Source organism: Furipterus horrens, unplaced genomic scaffold, assembly GCF_987537825.1.
Source record: "Furipterus horrens unplaced genomic scaffold, mFurHor1.1.pri manual_scaffold_2, whole genome shotgun sequence".
Taxonomy (NCBI): domain Eukaryota; kingdom Metazoa; phylum Chordata; class Mammalia; order Chiroptera; family Furipteridae; genus Furipterus; species Furipterus horrens.
The window spans coordinates 70,900,238-70,918,487 of record NW_028327172.1 but is presented as its reverse complement, the minus strand read 5'-3'; the positions used below and the strand labels follow the sequence as shown (position 1 = coordinate 70,918,487).

General features: G+C 44.4%; 1 protein-coding gene across 5 annotated transcripts in view; it reads left to right on the top strand.

Moving 5' to 3' along the window:
• The window catches only part of AMOTL1 (angiomotin like 1), a 145,142-nt gene that overhangs the window by 67,200 nt on the left and 59,692 nt on the right, over positions 1–18,250 (top strand). For 4 of the 5 annotated variants that reach the window (XM_090265838.1, XM_090265839.1, XM_090265840.1 and 1 more), the window contains 2 exons: positions 10,467–10,616; positions 14,782–15,703. In XM_090265838.1, the coding sequence (XP_090121964.1) occupies positions 10,467–10,616; positions 14,782–15,703 (1,072 nt within the window). The remainder of the gene's footprint in view (positions 1–10,466; positions 10,617–14,781; positions 15,704–18,250) is intronic. The other variant, XM_090265841.1, reaches the window with a different exon arrangement.

The following is an 18,250-nucleotide window of genomic DNA, read 5'->3' as shown; positions in this document are numbered from 1 at the left end:
CTAGAACACTATTTATAGCCCTTTCTGCTGTCTCATTTAATCTTCTAAAGAGCCCTACTTAGCAGGCCCTGCTCCTACCTCCATTTACTGAGAAGGGAATGGGCACCAAGAGTTCACTCATTTGCACAAGTTCACAAAGCTCATAAATGGTAGACCCTGGATTCTTACATTGTTTGAGGAGTAGATTTGCCACCAAAAAAAAAAAAAGCATGGCATGTCTTCTTTTTTATTTTTTATTTTTTTCCATTTAGAGATATTTTCTCTATCTTTTTTATTCTTTAAGTCTTTCTAATACTCCAGTCTTTTGGCTTGACAGCATCATTCTCTTTTCTCTAAAGCCATCCTGTCTTAACATCCTTCCCTTTGGCCAAGGATCGCCCGACTTCCTGCTGGGCAAGTTATTACAGTTCCTTTTCTCCCCACTTCCTAAAAGTAATCTCATGGAAACTTTTTGCTAGTGAAATGTCCTTGTAGGTTTGTATTGCTTTTTATAGAAATTCCTGGAGGGCAAGAAGATTCATTCATGTGCAGGTGTTTTCTGGAGGGGCTGCTTTTTCTCTTCAGATGCATTGTCTTCAAGCAACAGGGTCCATTCATCTGACAAAAGTGTTTAAGCTGTGCTCTGCAACAAAGGGCCTGTGTGCCTCCCTCTAGTTCACTAATTTTGGGGGTGGGGGTGGTGTTGTGGGCATCCTCCTTTCCCTAGGCGGGGAGGTAACTCAGATCTAACTAGTTTACAGCCTTTTTCATCTTAAAGTTTTCCTGTGGAAGAGACTATATAACATAGAGCAATGTTTCTCAAAGTGTGGTCAGTAGAACCCTGAAGGTTACTGAGACCCAAAAACTATCTTTGTAATAATACTACATATGTGCCTTTTTCACTCTGTAGACATTTGTACTGATGGCCCCAAGCAATGCTGGGCAGAACTGCTGGGACCTTTGTGTGAATCAAGGCAATGGTCAGTCCGCGCCTCACCAGCATGCAATGTCACAAGCCCGTTTCATTCATGCTCTTGTTGAAGCAGTGCAAATAATTAATTTTAATAAATGTCAGACCTCAAGTGCAGCTTTTTAATGCCTGTGTAAGGAAATGGAAAGTACACCTAAAGTACTTCTGCAAATAGGAAGAGTATTTCTGTGACGGAGTGGTGAGCTTAACTTTTTTAAAAAATTTTATTTTATTGATTATGCTATAACAGTTGTCTCAATTTTTCCCTCTTTTCCCCCTCCAGCCAACACCCCCCACTCCCTCAGGCAATCCCCACACCATTGTTCATGTCCATAGGTCATGTGTAAGTTCTTTGGCTACCCCATTTCCTATACTGTATATCCCATGGCTATTCTGTAACTACCTACTTGTACTTCTTAACACATTAAGTGCATGTCAGTCACCAGTGACTGACACTATACTTTCCACAAAGGACGACAAAACAGTCTGGGTGCTTAACGTGTTAATACTCTCCCTCCTCACCCATCCCCCACAGCATCCCCAGTGTGTGTGTTCTGGGATGGATACCCACGCTGGTGTGTTAGCTTGCCACCCCACGCGACCTTGAGCCTCCTGTGTCACTGCATTTCCGCACTGTTCGGCTGTTGTCTGCTCTATATGTCTGTCTCCCTCACTAGCCTGTTGGACTTGGGTCCCCATACCAGGCCCATGGCAGATGCTCCTTGTCCTATATCTTTGTGGAATGAATGAATGGATGAATGAGTTTGTAATTCTGCATTTTGCTACTGATCAGATTCACAGACCTATTACCTTTTGTAACTCATAGGAGTTATAAGGAATCCAAATACTATCACAGATATCTAGGTGTTTTAAAAAATATCACTAAAATTCCATGGAATGCTTTAGTATATTCAGAATTGAGTTTGCCTCTTCATCTTATAGCTATGAGCTGTGTGGCCCAGATCATGTCATTTTTGCTTTTGTTTAGGTAAAAAGGAGATAGTGAAACCCAACTCACAGAGTTATGAGGATTTCCTGAGAGAGTATTTATATCATGTCCTGTGCAGGAACATTACTTTCTCTGTCCTCCTTCACTGTGATTTGATAGCTGCTTATCTTACATGACTGGGGTGGCTGGCCATGTGATTTTTGCGTTTTAGACCTAGCAAGCGTTTATCATACATTGTAGGCAGCTTCAGGGGCTTTTTTCTCATGTTGCATTAGATGTAGTTTTTGGTATACTTGCTTTGTTTTGTAGTTATACAACGTACTTTACTTGTAACTGAAATAGCTGTATTCCCTTACCAGCCATGCAGGTTAGCAATTATGAAATACAGGGCACTAAAACTATTGACTTCAAATCTGAATTTATTACAAAGGAACAAATTTACACATAGGATTCTTCACTTTATCAAAGGAGCCAGTGCAAATTGGTTGGTTTGTTTTAGAAAATGTCTCCTTTACTTATTCACCATTATTTCAGTTCGTCAAATGAACACATTTTGGTGTAAAATGTGATCTATTTACAAAACAGTTTACCACAGCTTTTCAGGAGTGCCTGTGCAGTACAAGAGCTCATGGTAGAGGAGTACAAGCTTCCCAAACCTGACTGCATTCAAATCAACTGTGAAGGAGGGCCCGAAAAGTTTCTGGCCAACAGTTGGAAAAATTCAATGATCTTATTTCTACTCAAGACTGGGGAAGAAAAAGCCTAAAGACATAGGGAATTTAACATTTCATGGCATAAATGTGCATGGAATGAGATGGGAGCACCAATGAATGGCACATGAGAAGGGAAGTGGCATATATATTAGGGGAGGAAGGTAGATGACTTCCTGGAGGAAGTGGCACTAAAGCAGACTTCAGAAGGCGTCCAGAGACTCGACATGCGTGCTTCAGCATTTAGTGTGTGCCAAAGCAAGAGTTCCCCTGACTCACAGGGAGGAAGGCCCTCCAGCTGGAGGAAGCTGGGAAAACTGCCAGTGTTTCTCTAGGGTTTGTAGACACGAGTTACTATAATTCAAGGCAGATTGTGCAGAGTCATGTAGTGCTTAACATAAAAACAATGCTGTGTTCTTAGAATGAGAATCAGGAAAAGTAGTATTTTTTAAATATAAGTCTTTATATCAGTCAGAAGTTCTTGACTGGTTAACTTAAGCAAAATAGGAACTTGTTGGGAGTATATTGAGCAGCTCATAAGTTAACGGGAAGGCTCAGAAAATGAACAGGAACTTCTGTGAAGATACCCTGGGAACCCAGCTGCTTGTGTTGTGGGAATGGAGCCTGCCCTGGACACCACTGCTCTTCCTGGACTCCTGGCGATAGTGTTCCTGCAGATGATTTATCAACACCCTTTGTCTTTGTGACATTTCCTCAAGATTCAGGGTCTTCAGGTGGAACACCCAGTTGACTGAGCTTAGGTGTTCTAACTGCTAGAGTAGCGAGGGAGATTTGGCTTCTATAGTGGGAGGCAGAACCTTACCCCCAAGGCTTACACAGTGAGTGCAAGGTACTCTAACACCAAAAATATTTAACACTGATTGACTATCAAGGGATATGGTTGGTAGCAGTTGGAAGCTGAACCATCTTAAGTTCTAAATTATTTTCCATTTTTGTAGTGTTATGAAAATAATGTCCTACTAATGCTTCTAAAAGGCACCCTTAAATAGTGTAAGAACATAGTCACTCAGAAGGCCATTAAGATGTGGTGAGCAGGTAAAAAGAAATTTTGGGGGAGAATCAGCAAGCAGGGAGGGAGCCCTGCCATGGGTGGTCAGGACTCCAGGCTCCTAAGGGAGAGGGTGGTTGCTTTATAGAGGGAAGAAAAAAGGGATTTTTGAGCTTAGTCGGCCGTTTGGTTATCTGGCAGTTGCAGGTGCGACGGGCTGATCAAAGCAGAACGCAGTTCAGTTTGAAGCACCCTGTTATCTCCCAGGCAGCTGCAGGCAAGAGGAAAGGGGGGGGGCATGGGAACCGAGGATGTCAAATAGTGGATTCTGGATCTGTAGATAGAGCTTCATCCTCTTCCTCACCCACATCCAAGCTACACCAAACTGTTCCACGCTTCGAGAGATACAGCACTCTCATGGCCCAGGAGCTGAGCTTCTCCTTCACCTTGCGGGCCTGATGTGTCCTCACCACAGTGTCCCCTCCCCAGCAGCAAATTAACATACATCCTCATAGTTTTTTCCAGTTCAGCTCACATGTCTCTTTTTCCTTGTCATTTTGGCTCCACATCACCTCCCTCAATCAATAGACAGTAATGAATTACCCCTAGGTCTCCAAAGCATTGTGTCCCTTTCATAGAGCACTTGCTCTGCATTGAAGTTTGGGTATACGTGGCCTGCCACGACCAAATCATAACATGCAAAAGCGAAGGACGGTCTTACTCATTCCTTTGTGTTTGTAACTCCTGGTACAGTGCCTTGTGGAACTCACTTGTTACTTTAAAGGTTAAGCATACATTCTACATTTTGGTTCACACTGATAATATCTCAGAGATATGTCTAAATATCCCTGGCTGGTTTGGCTCAGTGGATTGAGCGTCGGCCTGCGAGCTAAGTGTCGCTGGTTCGATCTTCCAGTCAGGGCACATCAGAGAAGGAAAACTCTGACTCCAAAAAACCTCCGCTGCCTTGCGGCATACCTCTTCAGGGGAAAGGCTAAGGGAGTAAACCCTGACAGAAAATCCGGAGCCGGAGTCCCTAAGGCGGTTTGACGTTGTAGTCAACACCGGCAACTCCTGCGGCGCACCTGAAGCCAAGCTGTATTGACTCCGTCTTTCCCTTGGATCCTTCAGCTGCGAAGAGAGGGGGGTTCTGCTGCATGGGCAACAGCAGACCCTCCATATCACCCTGCCCAGGCTCTGTAGCTTCAGCTTCACTGGAGAGGACACTCCAGCGTCATCGCAAGATGTCGATTCAACACGGGAGGAGACAGATACCATGTCACTCCCGAGTCGGACTGCACAGCCATTCTCGGCGGTGCAGACAGACTCTTAAGAAGCTACACCATCGTCTCTCGAGACGGACGGCTGCCGACGACGATGTCTAAATAAGCATTACAAAGTTGAACATCATACAACTTAAATAAAGCTATTCCCCACAAATCATTGAGAGAGTCAGCATCCCACTTTGAGAGAGCCTAAATTAAATAGGTATTAGTGCATTTATTTTACTTGTTTTCTACACTAGATGGATTGGTCCAGAAATTAGAATTCAAGTTTGGTGCCCAGGAAGACCATTCCATGTGGGGGGTGGGAACTTGGAAACCTTCCCCCCTCCCACCGCCATCTTGGGTTTCAAACTTTGGTTCCTTGGGGCAAGAGAGTGAGAAAGCATATTCCTGGGTGTGCTCTCAGTTTAGTGGTGGAGCTTCCTGTGTCCTTTTGTGAAGTGTGTGTGTTGCGTGCAGGTGCTCATGGAGGAGGGTGCCATGACCTGATCTTTCTGTGCTTCACTCAGGCCTCAGCTTTCTGGAGTGTGAATTGACTGGCACACAAGAGCTAGCTTGGTTTCACACGAGGGCTCAGGAACAGACTAGCCCTTATTTTACAGGAACCAGTCATGGATTCTCCAGCCCTTTCAGAACCTTGTTTGGAGGGCATCTGTCTCTTCAAGCAGAGTATTCCAGTCCCTGGAAAACCTGCCAGAATCAAAATGCTTGGTTGCTTATCTTTGACTTTGAGGCCACCGGCACACTCAGCAAATTCTTGAGCTCTTTGAAAGGGAAGGTAGAAGCTGCAGAATTGTTTGTTGCTATGGTTGAAATCTCTAGGAGATTATTCCAATCTAAAGAGTAAAATTGTTTTTAAATTTGTTAGGAGGTTTGGGATCACGTGGAGCTGGCCGAAGGTTGTGCACATTGGTGAAGTAACACCTGGGGGTTGGTTTGCAGTTCATTGGGGCTTTGAGGAATGAGCCTCTGGCCTGCAGACCTCAGAGCACCTCTCTTGGCTGTGAAGGGGAGAACAAAGGCTCCCTCATTTCAGGGAACTCCATGGTGCAATGAATCATTGAGAGCTCTCACAGGCTTTGGAGGGATCTTTGACCTTGTCTTTAAACTTACTTGGTAGTGACAATGACACGTTCTCCATCAGTCAGCAAATAGCAAGAGAGCATATACCATATACAGGTAACCCCCTTATAACATGGTTGTTAGGTTCCTAACTAACATATGCCATGTTATGTGAATCTGTGTTATATGAAACAAAGAACTAGTACAAAAAGGGGCTTAGGTTCCAAAAATATAAAAAACATACTATTATATTTTTATAATTAAGAGAAATATCTTTATTAAAGCAATTGTCATCAAAAGTATTATATATTAATACGAATTAAGTAATGTTTTCTTCGTCATCACTACTAAGCTCCATTAACCGAATGCATTTTCTTTTTGACAAGATATCCTCATCCCCTGAACTTTCTTCAGCATTATCTTGATTTCTGTGCTCTGCTTTTTTCAAAAAAGATCTATTATTTTGGATTGCTTGCTTTTAGCTGAGAGGTATTTATAAATTTTGTCATATGGTGCTAAAGCACTTTTGAAGTTCTCTCTTAAACTTTGTGCTCCTTTCAGTGCAAGGATCTTCATTTAAGAAACATGACTCTAACTGTTTGGCTAAGTCTAGGCCTTTTTTTTACACTTTTTAGAGTAAACTGTTTAACTTCTTCATTTTCATCAGTGCTATCATCCCCTAAGTTACCCTGCCACATTCCAGATGTCATTTCCACCAAAATTGTTTCATCAGTTTCTTCTTCTACCAGCAATTCTTGGATATCTTCTACAGTCATACCGTGTTAGAGTGAAACCATGTTATAGAAGTACCGTGTTATATGGGGGGTTCCCCCAATTCTCTAACTGTGTTAGAGCGAAACCATGTTATAGAAGTACCGTGTTATACAGGGGATACCTGTATCCCACTTGCAGAAAGTAGCAAGTGCCTGTGTGGTGCCTGTCTGCAGGCTTTCCCAGGGCAGTAGCTCCAGCCTATATTAAAGGACTACTGCAAAATACTTGGCAATTTATGTTTACATGCTAAGTTGCATGTTTTTTATCATGATTGCTGTGGCAGTTGAGGGAAGGAAGTACAGTGTAGGGCCAAGGTGTGGAGGTAAACTGACCAGAGAGAATGTTATGGTAGCTGTGGAGGGGACTGTTGAGGCTGGAGGATAAGGCTGACACGTTGCCGGGATGCTGGAGGACCAGTGAGATTGATGATGTCTAAAGGAGGGCTCTGATGGTAGACAGCCTTGAAAGCCAAACAAAATTGGAACTTGAAGTTATACCCAAGATAGTTCTGTGCATGAGAGTGGCTTGCTGGAAGTAGAATGTAAGAACAGGTGATGTCCCAGTTGTGTGAGTGTTGGATGATAGTGAGGTGACAGTTTGCCCTACAGTGGTGGTGCCCAACCTTTTTGGCAGAACTCAGGGGAGCTTCACTCCTCTCTCTGTGGATGGTGGGGGGAGACAGGAGGCGGAGTTCAGGCAAGCTTTGCTTGGGGCCCTGTGTCTAGCAGGCCGAGGACTGGTACTGGTCTGCGACCCAGGAGTTGGGGGCCCCTGTCCTACAGTGTTTACACCTAAAGGCAACTTCTGAGCCTGTTACATTGGCCTGGTCATGATTCCGGATCTGATCATAGGGAATTAACTAGTTATGGTGGAGGTGAAGCAGTTGAGCAGGTCACCAGGTTCCCCCAGAAAACTTGCTTCATTTTGCCTTAATTCGTTTTTCCTTCAACAATGATGCTCTTTGTTATTGCCCCTATTGAGTAAGCAAGAAAAAGTCTTGTTCAGGGTCACATTACCTAAAGGCCTCTGGACACTTACAAAGAAAGTAACAACATAAAACCGTAATGGAAAGGAAGCTTTTAGTGTTTGAGAAGCAAGCCAAAAGCAATCGCACTCAGAGAGAGAAAAGCAAAGATTCTTCTGGTTGACAAATGACATGCAGAGACTTTGTAAAGAAAAAGGAACCGTTCTTGGTGAATGGGATAAAGTCAATACAGGGCAGAACTATTGAACCCTCTAACTAGAATTTCGAATTTCACCCTTTGTCAAATGTGGTACAAACAGATCTCGCGCTTTCCCTGCAGGGCTGGACCCCAAGAGCTGCACTTGCCCCTCCCCAGGGGTCTGACTCCTTTACACTGACTTGAGCTCGTTTTCCATTGCTCTCGCCCCCCTCTCCATGCAGACTAAAGCCACATGAGTGACAATCCTTAGACAAGGTACTGGTTTGAAGGAAACTGGCAACTGCAAGTTAGTAAGTTCAGAGGACCTTAAACGATAAAAGCCTTTATGAAGCCCCCAGAGGCAACACATGTCTGTATTATACACTTATTGAGCCAGCGGAGTCCCTGAGTGTGCGGAATCCCTTAAAAATCTTACCATTGCTTAGGCTCTGGGCCTGAGCCAGGCTGGAAGGGGCTACTGGTGGGAGTGGTGTCCTGAGACCCCCTGGCTCTGGCTCCCAGGTATGTTGTGGTGACTAGAAATGACTTAGCACAAAGTTCTTCCCTGGGCTTCATATTGGAAGTGTATATCCACACACACACACACACACACACACACACACACACTCCTTTATATGCATGTGCACAGACACATATGTCCTTAGTTAGGCCTCAGTTTGGTTAGCAATCTGCTCTCTGTTACCATATAGAATTCTTAGTTGTGTGACTAGTATCTCCTAAAGCTGTAACACTCTGGCCCATGCTATTCCTGACCCAGATCTACTTTAAAAAAATAAATAAATAAAAATCACACTTTCTCTTCTTGAAGTGTATGGGTAGGTTCTCAGCACCTCTCTGACTCTGAGTGGGTGGGGAGTGGGACTCAGGGTGCCAGAATGTGTTTTTGTGCCTTTTGTTTTTTTGCCTGTGCGCCCTGTTCTCCACTAGCATAAGGCTTCTCACTTTGGCTGCACGTTGGAGTCATTTGAGGAGCAATATAAAATGTAAGTGCGTGGGCCCCATCCCCAGAGATCTGATTGAAGAGGTCTGGGTGAGGCCTGGGTACTGGGATTTTTTAAATTCAGGCAATTCTAACGTATGGCCCAGGTTGTACCTTGCCCCTCTCCCATTTTCCACCAACATTTTCCACCTGCCTAAAGTAGAAGCCGGGCCAGGTCCAGCCTTTGGATCTAGGCCATTGTGACTCCTAATTTTTGCCCTAGACTTTTTGATGTATCGATGTAGAGGGTGAGGCCCAGAAAGAGACTGAGTTTCTTTCCAGGGCAGTCCTTGCAGGTTGGCTGAAAAGAGAATGCTGACAGGTAGTTGCTATATGCAGTGGAACTGTCATTTTAGGCTGATCTTCATATACTGTTTCATTCTTACTTGGTTTATTCATCTTTAAGATGAAAGTCAGAACTACATTATTTATTTTTAACTTTATCAGATAAATATTCCAGTTGTCAGAATCTTTTTTCTCTAGTCCAAACATGCCTGCCTGATACACAAGAGCACACATATTAATAAAAATATTTCATGAGGTAAAGAAACTCAGAAAGATGATGGGTAAAATCCCCATCTTATGGCCTCAGAATAGTTAGTTATTTACCATGAGCTTTGGTCTTATAGGAAATAGGTAAATAAGAAACCTGGCAGGAAATTTCAAATGACCAGTTTGAAGTGATTAACGAAAAACATTATTTTTCTTGTAATGGAATTATCTTTTAGGCAAGGACTTTAAGTTAAAAAAATAGTTTGGCTCTTTCCCCCAGAGTAAAATCAAGTTACTTTGCCAAAAAGAGCCTTAAACAGGGTGCCCACACAGAGAACTGAGATAGCGGACCCAGGCTGCTGAGAGTTCCCACGATGTTGTATGTGCAGTATCGGTGTTCTGGTAGCGGTATCTCACATTCAGTGACCTGGATTGAGTACAGTGTCACATTTAATTGGAGCAGGAAGCACACTTTGGTTTGTGCGCGGAGTAGATAAGCTGGAGCTGGGAGTTCGGTGGTTGGCAAAGGGCCAGAACCCAGACCCCAAGCTCCATGCTGCCACGTGAGGCTCCAGAATCCTCAGAGTAGGGCTGAGTGCTCTGTCCTGTGCTGGGACGCGCTCCTGCTAACACGCATCCTGGTGGAATGACCACCCCTCTCTGTACTTTTTATATATTCTACTCCTCCCATCCTAGTGTTGCTTCTCTGGTCGCTTCACATCCGTTTTCTGCCCCCGCCTTGCCCGTTCGGAACTTTGTGACTTGTCCAGAGTTGCAGAGAACTTGACTTTTTTGGTGGTGCCGCTGCCCTTAACACTGGATTGTGTGCAAGTGTCCGTGCCTCTGCTCTTGAAGATTGTTGTTTTGAATTCTTGGGTCATTTTGGTGTGTGGTTGGTCTGATGATCATTCTGAATAGTAACTTTGAAATTCTATGAATCAAAAAGACAGAGCTCCCACTGCAAGTTGAAACGTGGGAGAATGCCTCATGCGCTCTTTTGAGTCACACAGGGAGGAGTGAGAGGAGAGCTTTATTGGCGCTAATAGATACTTGCTTTTCTTTTGCCCCACAGGTCCCCCTCCTGCTTGTTACAGCCCCAATAGTCCTGTCCAGATTCTAGAAGACCCCAACTACTGTTTCCCAGACTTTCCCCTTTATTCCGGGAGGCATGAAGTGTCTGCATTAACGGTGGAGCCAAACGGTACCATCAGGGAAAAAGTTGGTAAGTTCTTTCACTGGCACTTGTGTTGGAAACAGATGATCTTATGTGTCCAATTTTTAGCTCTTTTGTATAAGTTTTTTCTCTATGCTCATTAAAAAAATCATCATATGGGATTATTGGTTGTCTTTATTGGCAGATGCCTTATTTTTAATATTTGTGCTATGGTGTTAATAGACTATTTTGCTATAATTTGTGATTCTCTCAACAGAGAGTTCCTAGGTATATAGGAAATTCAGAATTATGCCATTTCCTCCTTAACTTTTCTCCTAATTCCTAAATATATTATTGTACTCTTTCCCAGAATCTTTCTCTCTCTTTTTTTTTTTTTTCTTCTGTACTTCATTTTAATCTTTTGGCAAATGATTCAGAAATTCAGAAGCAATTCAAAACTTTAGTAGGGAGGGAACTGCCACCTTTGTAAAAACTTCCTGCCTATTTTTGAAGGCTTTTGGGATTGGTAAAACTCTGAGGAAAATTTAAAAACCACTTTAGGGAAGGATCTCAGGGTCCAAATGTGCTTATGAAAAAAGAATAGTTTTCATGCTTGATGAGACCCTATGCCTTTTTTAAAAAACATTCATATATTTTTTAGAGAGAGGGGAAGGGAGGGAGAAAGAAAAGGAGAGAAACATCAATGCCTCACAGCCTAGGTAGTGCCCTGACTGTGAATCAAACCAGTGAGCCTTTCACTTTGTGGGATGACACCCAACCAACTGAGCCATATTGGTCAGCGCCCCCATTCCTTTTATTATTCCTCCAAAAATATCATTTTCCTCTGGAAATATATTTTTATTTTAATGGTTATTTGTTTTATTAAAAATATTGATTTTTATTTGAATTTGCTTGTTTCATTAAGTCTTTCAGATCAGTTATCCTGCCCTCAGTATCTGTCAGGATGCCTGAATAGAACAGGTTTTTAGTACGTCTTTGCTGAGTGAATAATGATCCAGTTCAGTCCACATTGATCACTTTTTCCTTGGGTTGTTCATCATTTATTACAGTTATTTGGCAATTCAGTTGTCTGTTTTTACTCTTTAAAATTTTTTACTGTTGAACTTTGAGTTTATATTTCATTTACAGTGTAATTCTTTGAAGGTAAGGAATAAGTTTGAGTTTATTTCACATGCAGTCCTGTGAGGAAGATATGAAGTCAGCTCATTTTATAGAGGAGAGAGGTTCAGAGAAACTGAATAATTTGCCTGAGGTCACAGAGGTGTGATTTGGGGGAGATAGAGAGAGAGAGATGATCAGAGTTGAGTTTCAGGAACTGGTCTGTAAAGTTCTTTAATTTATTCAACAGTTATTTCCTGAAGGCCTTCAGTGGATCAGAGTAGTTATTCTAGGCACTGGGGATGCTGCATGTGGTGCTGGAGATAAAACTCTTCACCTTCTGGTGCTTGAATTCCAGTAGAGGAAAGCATAATAAATACAGTGTGGACTGAAAAGAGAAGAGGCCAGAAGCAAGAGATATTAGGAGGGTATTCAGGACATCTAACTAAGCTACCAGTAAGGACAGCCAGAACTGGGGAGCAGCTGAGGGCATGGAAGCTAGGGTTGCAGTCTTTGTAATTGACGGGACACTAAAAATGTCATCTACTGTCGCTTTTTCTCATATTGTAATGCCAAAAAGAATAAGTGGTATATAATCCTTGACAGACCTTGCCAATAAAAGACCATAAACCTAATGATGTGTCTGTACATATTCATGTGTATATATGAGTATACATATATTTATACATCTTGTAAGCATATTATACTACTTTTATTTTTTCTCATTTCAGTGTGGACTACGAAAACCTAGTTTGGCAGTTGATTAAATGTAGGGAGCAATAGAGACAAAGGGTCAAAAGAAAATCTGAAATTTCTATCAGGATGACTCATATGAGGATGCCATTTATAGATTTAAAAAAAAAAAAAAGGCAACCTTGGGGAAGAAAGATGATTTGGGGGGAAATGACGTGTTCTATGTATATATGGAAACACAGACACATCATTGCCTGGCATTGTAGAAATGAAGGCTGCTTAAAGATGATCTAGTTCATCTTCTCAATTTACAGGTGAGGCTGTTGAGCTAGAAGAGAGTAAATGATTTGCTCAGGGTCATGCCAGTAGTGAGTGGTAGAATGGCTACTATCATAATGCTGTATGATATCCTCAATTACTAGTACTGTTGTGAAATGGGGTAAATTTTATATTTCCTGGACCTCATGTACATGTTCTTTTCCTGGTTAAACGTTTGATCCCCCTCGCTGGATTGTGTGCTAGGGAGACTCAGATAAGAAGGCATGATCTTTACCTTCAAGGAGTTTAGAGTCTTGTGTAAACAAATAATTGCCATCTACTGTGATAATTGCTCTACTGAGATATATACAAGTGGAGTGGGGGCAGTGGAAGAGGGCTCAAGCCTGCTGGGCCGCCCCAAGGAGGGATTTCCTCAGAAGATAGCTTTGGCGCTATCACACCAATCACGTGTAGGGAGTTCTCAGGAGGATGTGGTGAGATACATCTTTCTAGGCAGAGGGACAATGTGAGCAAAGGCCTAGAGGCTGGGGAGAGCCAGCATTCCGGGAACTATATATGTTCTGAGGTATTGTCGGAGCTTAAACTCCAGTGAGAGTGGGGTGGTGGCAGGAAATATTGCTGGGTAGTTAAGGCAGTACCTGCTGCACTGTGGCATAGAAAGTCAGTTTCATCCTCTAATTAATTATTGAGGATTTTTGTGCAGAGGACTGATATGATTAGGTTTTCCTGCTTGAATAATCTGGTAAGGTAGTGTGGAAGATAGGTTGGGGTCCAGGGGGCGGGTTTGGAAATAGAAATGAGACTACTGTCAGAGAAATAGATGAGCAGGCTGTTGTAATGAATGGTTTGGGTATGAGACGCTGAGGGCTTACAATGGTATGGAATGAACACAGATTTTGTTGTGCAATGAGTCAGATCTTGGCTCTGTCTCTGCCTACCTCTGTGACCTCTGTGATTTACCTTTTCTAAACCTCTCTCCTAATCTGTGAGATTGGGGTAATTAATATGTACCTCATGATCTCATATGGAGCAAATGACTATATATGGAGAGAATGGAGTACAGTGGCATATCATATTCACTTTTAAAATGGTTCTTGTAGTTGTGCTGTGGTTATTAGTAATCAATTTAGAGATCAGCGTGGGAATAAAAAGAATTGCGAGAGATATTTTGGCGGTAGAATTGACAGACAGTCACTGACTAGATGTTGTGGCTAAGGAAGCGGAAGGGATTTTGGAAAACTTCCAGGTTTCCGGCTAGGCAAAAATTAGACAAGGCAGCGATATGGGGTTGGTTTGATGGGTAAGCTTTTCTGGGTGAAGAATGCATGTTGAGTTTGAAGGACTCATGGGCCATCGGCTGGTGGCTGTGGATACATGGGTCATGGGTCAGTCGCTGAAGGTGAGCAGCGGATGTGATGACCCAGGAGATTGTGTTGAGTGGGGGTGGAAGAGCACTCAGGGAAGAGCTGCAGGAAACACCAAAATTTAAGGGGCAGGTGAGGAAAAGGGAGGCAGAGGAGTGGACAGAGAAGCAGGAGCCAGGACCTGGTTGCCGAAACAGGAGAGCATTTCAAGAAGTGGGTGATCAATGTGCCAGATGCTTCAGAAGGGCTAGTTGTGTAATATGAGCGCTGGAAAATTCTCACTGGGCTTGGTTACTAATCTGAGCAGTAGGGAGGGCCCTGCGTGGACTCAGCAAGTGTAGCAGTTTACTGTGGACAGTTAAGAGAAAAGGGAAGGAGGGGGGTGGGGTGGCAATTGGAGGGATATGTAGGGCTGTGAAAAGGTGGTTTCTCTTTGTTTGGTTTTGTTTTTTGTGTGCATTTTTTTTTTTAAGATAGGAAGGACTTGGCGTGTTTATATGAAGAAGGGAAAGGGCCCGTGGGTTGATTAAAGGAAAGAGAGGGGCTGAAGAATGGAGCTAGGCCTACGAGGAAGCAGGAGGCGAGGGACAGGAGAGTATCAGAGACAGTGTGAACTGGCGAAACGCTTCCATAAGAAACCAGGCTACCAGGAGGCGGTGGTGGATTTGAAATCTTGTTCCTTGCTACTGTGATTAGAATGTTAATTATTTACCACTTACTTTCAGACCTATATTCCTGTGGAACAACCTGATACCTTTATTCCTCTGTTTATCTTTTAGTTGAGGATCCTCTTTGTAACTTCCACTCCCCAAACTTCCTGAGGATCTCAGAGGTGGAAATGAGAGGTTCCGAGGATGCGGCAGCTGGAACAGTATTGCAGCGGCTGATCCAGGAACAACTGCGGTATGGCACCCCGACCGAGAACATGAACTTGCTGGCCATTCAGCACCAGGCCACAGGGAGTGCAGGACCAGCCCACCCCACAAACAACTTTTCTTCCACGGAAAACCTCACTCAAGAAGACCCACAAATGGTCTACCAGTCGGCACGCCAGGAACCGCAGGGTCAAGAACACCAGGTGGACAATACGGTGATGGAGAAACAGGTCCGGTCCACGCAGCCTCAGCAGAACAACGAGGAGCTGCCCACTTACGAGGAGGCCAAAGCACAGTCCCAGTTCTTCAGGGGGCAGCAGCAGCAGCAGCAGCAGCAGGGGGCCGGAGGCCATGGCTACTACATGGCTGGGGGCCCCAGTCAGAAGTCCCGGACTGAGGGGAGGCCCACGGTGAACCGTGCCAACAGCGGACAGGCGCACAAGGACGAGGCGCTGAAGGAACTGAAGCAGGGCCACGTTCGCTCTCTCAGTGAGAGAATCATGCAGTTGTCACTGGAGAGGAATGGTGCTAAGCAACACCTCCCTGGCTCAGGGAATGGCAAGGGGTTCAAGGCAGGAGGGGGCCCCTCCCCGGCCCAGCCTGCAGGTAAAGTGCTGGACCCCCGGGGTCCTCCACCCGAGTACCCCTTCAAGACCAAGCAAATGATGTCCCCGGTCAACAAGACCCAGGAGCATGGACTTTTCTACAGCGACCAGCACCCTGGGATGCTCCACGAGATGGTCAAGCCTTACCCTGCCCCTCAGCCTGCGAGAACAGAAGTGGCCGTCCTGAGGTACCAGCCACCCCCAGAGTATGGGGTAACGAGGTGATTGTCAAGCCTAGATATTTCACTAGGCTTTTCAAAATCCAGCAGTGTGTTTTTAGCGTTTGTTATTTTCAAGGCATGTTAGGTTTTTGTCATTAGGTTGTTTTCTTGTGCATAATATTTAATAAGCCACTTTTTGGCCAAAATATGTAGCGTGGAACAGAACAGAGGGCGGCTGGGGACTTAGGAGTTTAGGGAGGAGCCTCAGTTGTTGGCCATCCTTGGGAGCTCTGCCTGGTGGCCAGGCAAAGCAGGAATTTTCCTGGCTGGCTTTGTGGAGAGCATCCAAACTCCTGGAACATATTATTATGGGGTTTTATGGAGTCTTTCTTCATCGTAGATTTTAAAGGAAAATGTGGTCTGAATGCTAGAACTGAGGACTTAAAGGGACCATAGAAATCATACAGTCCCTCCTCCTTACTAAACAGATGACAAGCTAAAGCCTGGGGAGATTAATAAATTGCCGCAATACTCACTCTGAGGCAGCTGGAGCTTGGCTCAAGTATCCTGATTGTCAAAATCTTTTCCCTCCATTGCCCTAATTCCTCTCCTGACTGATTGATAGGTTTGACAGCACAGACTGAGTGCGTACCCTGTGCAGCCCTGTCTCAGGTTCAGGGATGAAGATACGGTCTCAGGGAAATGGGCACCTGAGCACGTCATTGCCGCGCCACGTGCTGTTTTAGGGTAGGAGTGTGCAGGGAGCAGTAGGGGACCTGTGAGGATAGCGTGACTCACAGCTGGAAGGAGCGGGGGCAGCTGCACAGAGGAAGTGACATTTGAGTTGGGTCTTCAAGGATTAGTAAGAGTTGTGGGGTAGAGGTGAAGTGGCAGGATGAATATATTATGCAGGGGGAATGTCATCTCTTCAGACAATCAGACAACCTTCAGCAGGTTTTGTCTGCAGTATGCTGCAGCAATGTGGGGCCCTGTGGGATGCGGCGTGGCAAGAAGTGGCAGAGGATGTGTTTGGACAGGGAAGTTGAGACCCATGGGTGAAAGTCTGTAAGTGCTGTACTAAGGAGTTTAGAATTTATCCAGAAACAACTGTTTTTAAGTAGAGACTATGTTGGTGTTTGATAGAAAGGCTGACTTCGATGACAGTAAGGATGAATTAGAGGCAAGGGAGAATGGGGGCCGTGAGGACTTTCCAGGACAGTCTCAATAGTCCAGATGAGAATTGCTAGGGTGACTTAGGTTTGAGGCCATGGTATAGGGGAGCATTATATGCTAAGAGAGGTAGGGAAACAGAATTGACAGGATTTATCGATTGTCTAGATGTGAAAGTTGAATAGGGCGATTGCAAATAAGGCAACTGGAAATCAAGCTCTGAGGAGAGAAACTGGGTCTGAAGATACAAATTGGGGATCTGCCAGCATTTAGATGCTGCTAAATTTGCCTGCGGAGAGCATGGAGCATGAGAAGACAGGTGGCCACTGCCTACTTATTGGATATGTCTTCGTTCTCACAAAGGGCTTCGTTGATCTGTTTCTAAATCAAATATGCTGAGGCTTCTTCATGTGACCCCAGCGGTTGTGTGCAGGGTGTACCATTGCCGTACATCCTCTGAGAAGGGGGTGCCTGGGCTGGGCCTTGGCAGACAGAGAGCTGGCCTATCATCCACGTGCTTCCCAGCTGCCGGCACGTTTGCCCCTGCTAGGTGGGGGACGCCAGCTTTGAGGCAGTACACCAACATTTAGACTTCTGACGGGCAGCAGAACTCCTTCGTCCTAAAGTGGGCACAGTCTGACCCCACTGGGGAGTCCATGGTGGGGGTCTGGGGGCTCCTGTTCTTATCCTTTTACAGTTCCTTAAGCCAGCGGAGAAATTTAAACTCAAAAACTCTCAGGTTTGAAGAGGGAAAACGAATAGTCTTCAAATCTCTGCTATTTGTACCACATTGGTTTACCATAGTATAAACAATCCATGTTTATCCCAGGATGGTATCAGAGTTTGGTTTGTGATATTTTACATTTTTTTCCTGAATGTTTAACTCAACCTCTAGAGCTTGACAGAAGGTGAAAATATCCCCAAATGAAGTCTCCTTCCTTCCCTGTGGCTTTACTCTTTGGCAGTGCACAACGTCGATTGGTTTGCTGCTTTTTTCTTTGCTTTTCTTAAAGGAGGTTATTTATTTTTTCCATTTTTAAGTCATTTTTCTTTTTTTTTTTTTTTTAAGGTTTGCTTTTTGTCACTCCGCAGTGGATGTGACATAAGGTGGGAGGCATAGTAAGGGGAAGAGAGAAGCACTTCTTAGAGATCTACCCCTTTATTTGTGGAGAGCATCATTTGTCTCAAATTTGTGACGTCAAAAAGAGAAGGACATGTATGAAGGGCTTGAGCCACTCACCAGGCTTGGCAGCTGGATGGACATGACATCAGAATGTCCCGGGAGACGTAACAGACAGGCCATTGAGGCTGGGCCTCAGAACTACAAGGCCCCTTTGTGATCCTGGCCCTGGCCAGCCGGCATGGCTCCGGCAGCACAGCCCTTGGCTGACGGGGTAAACGAAGTTGCATCCACACCAGTTCTGCTTCAGATGCGTT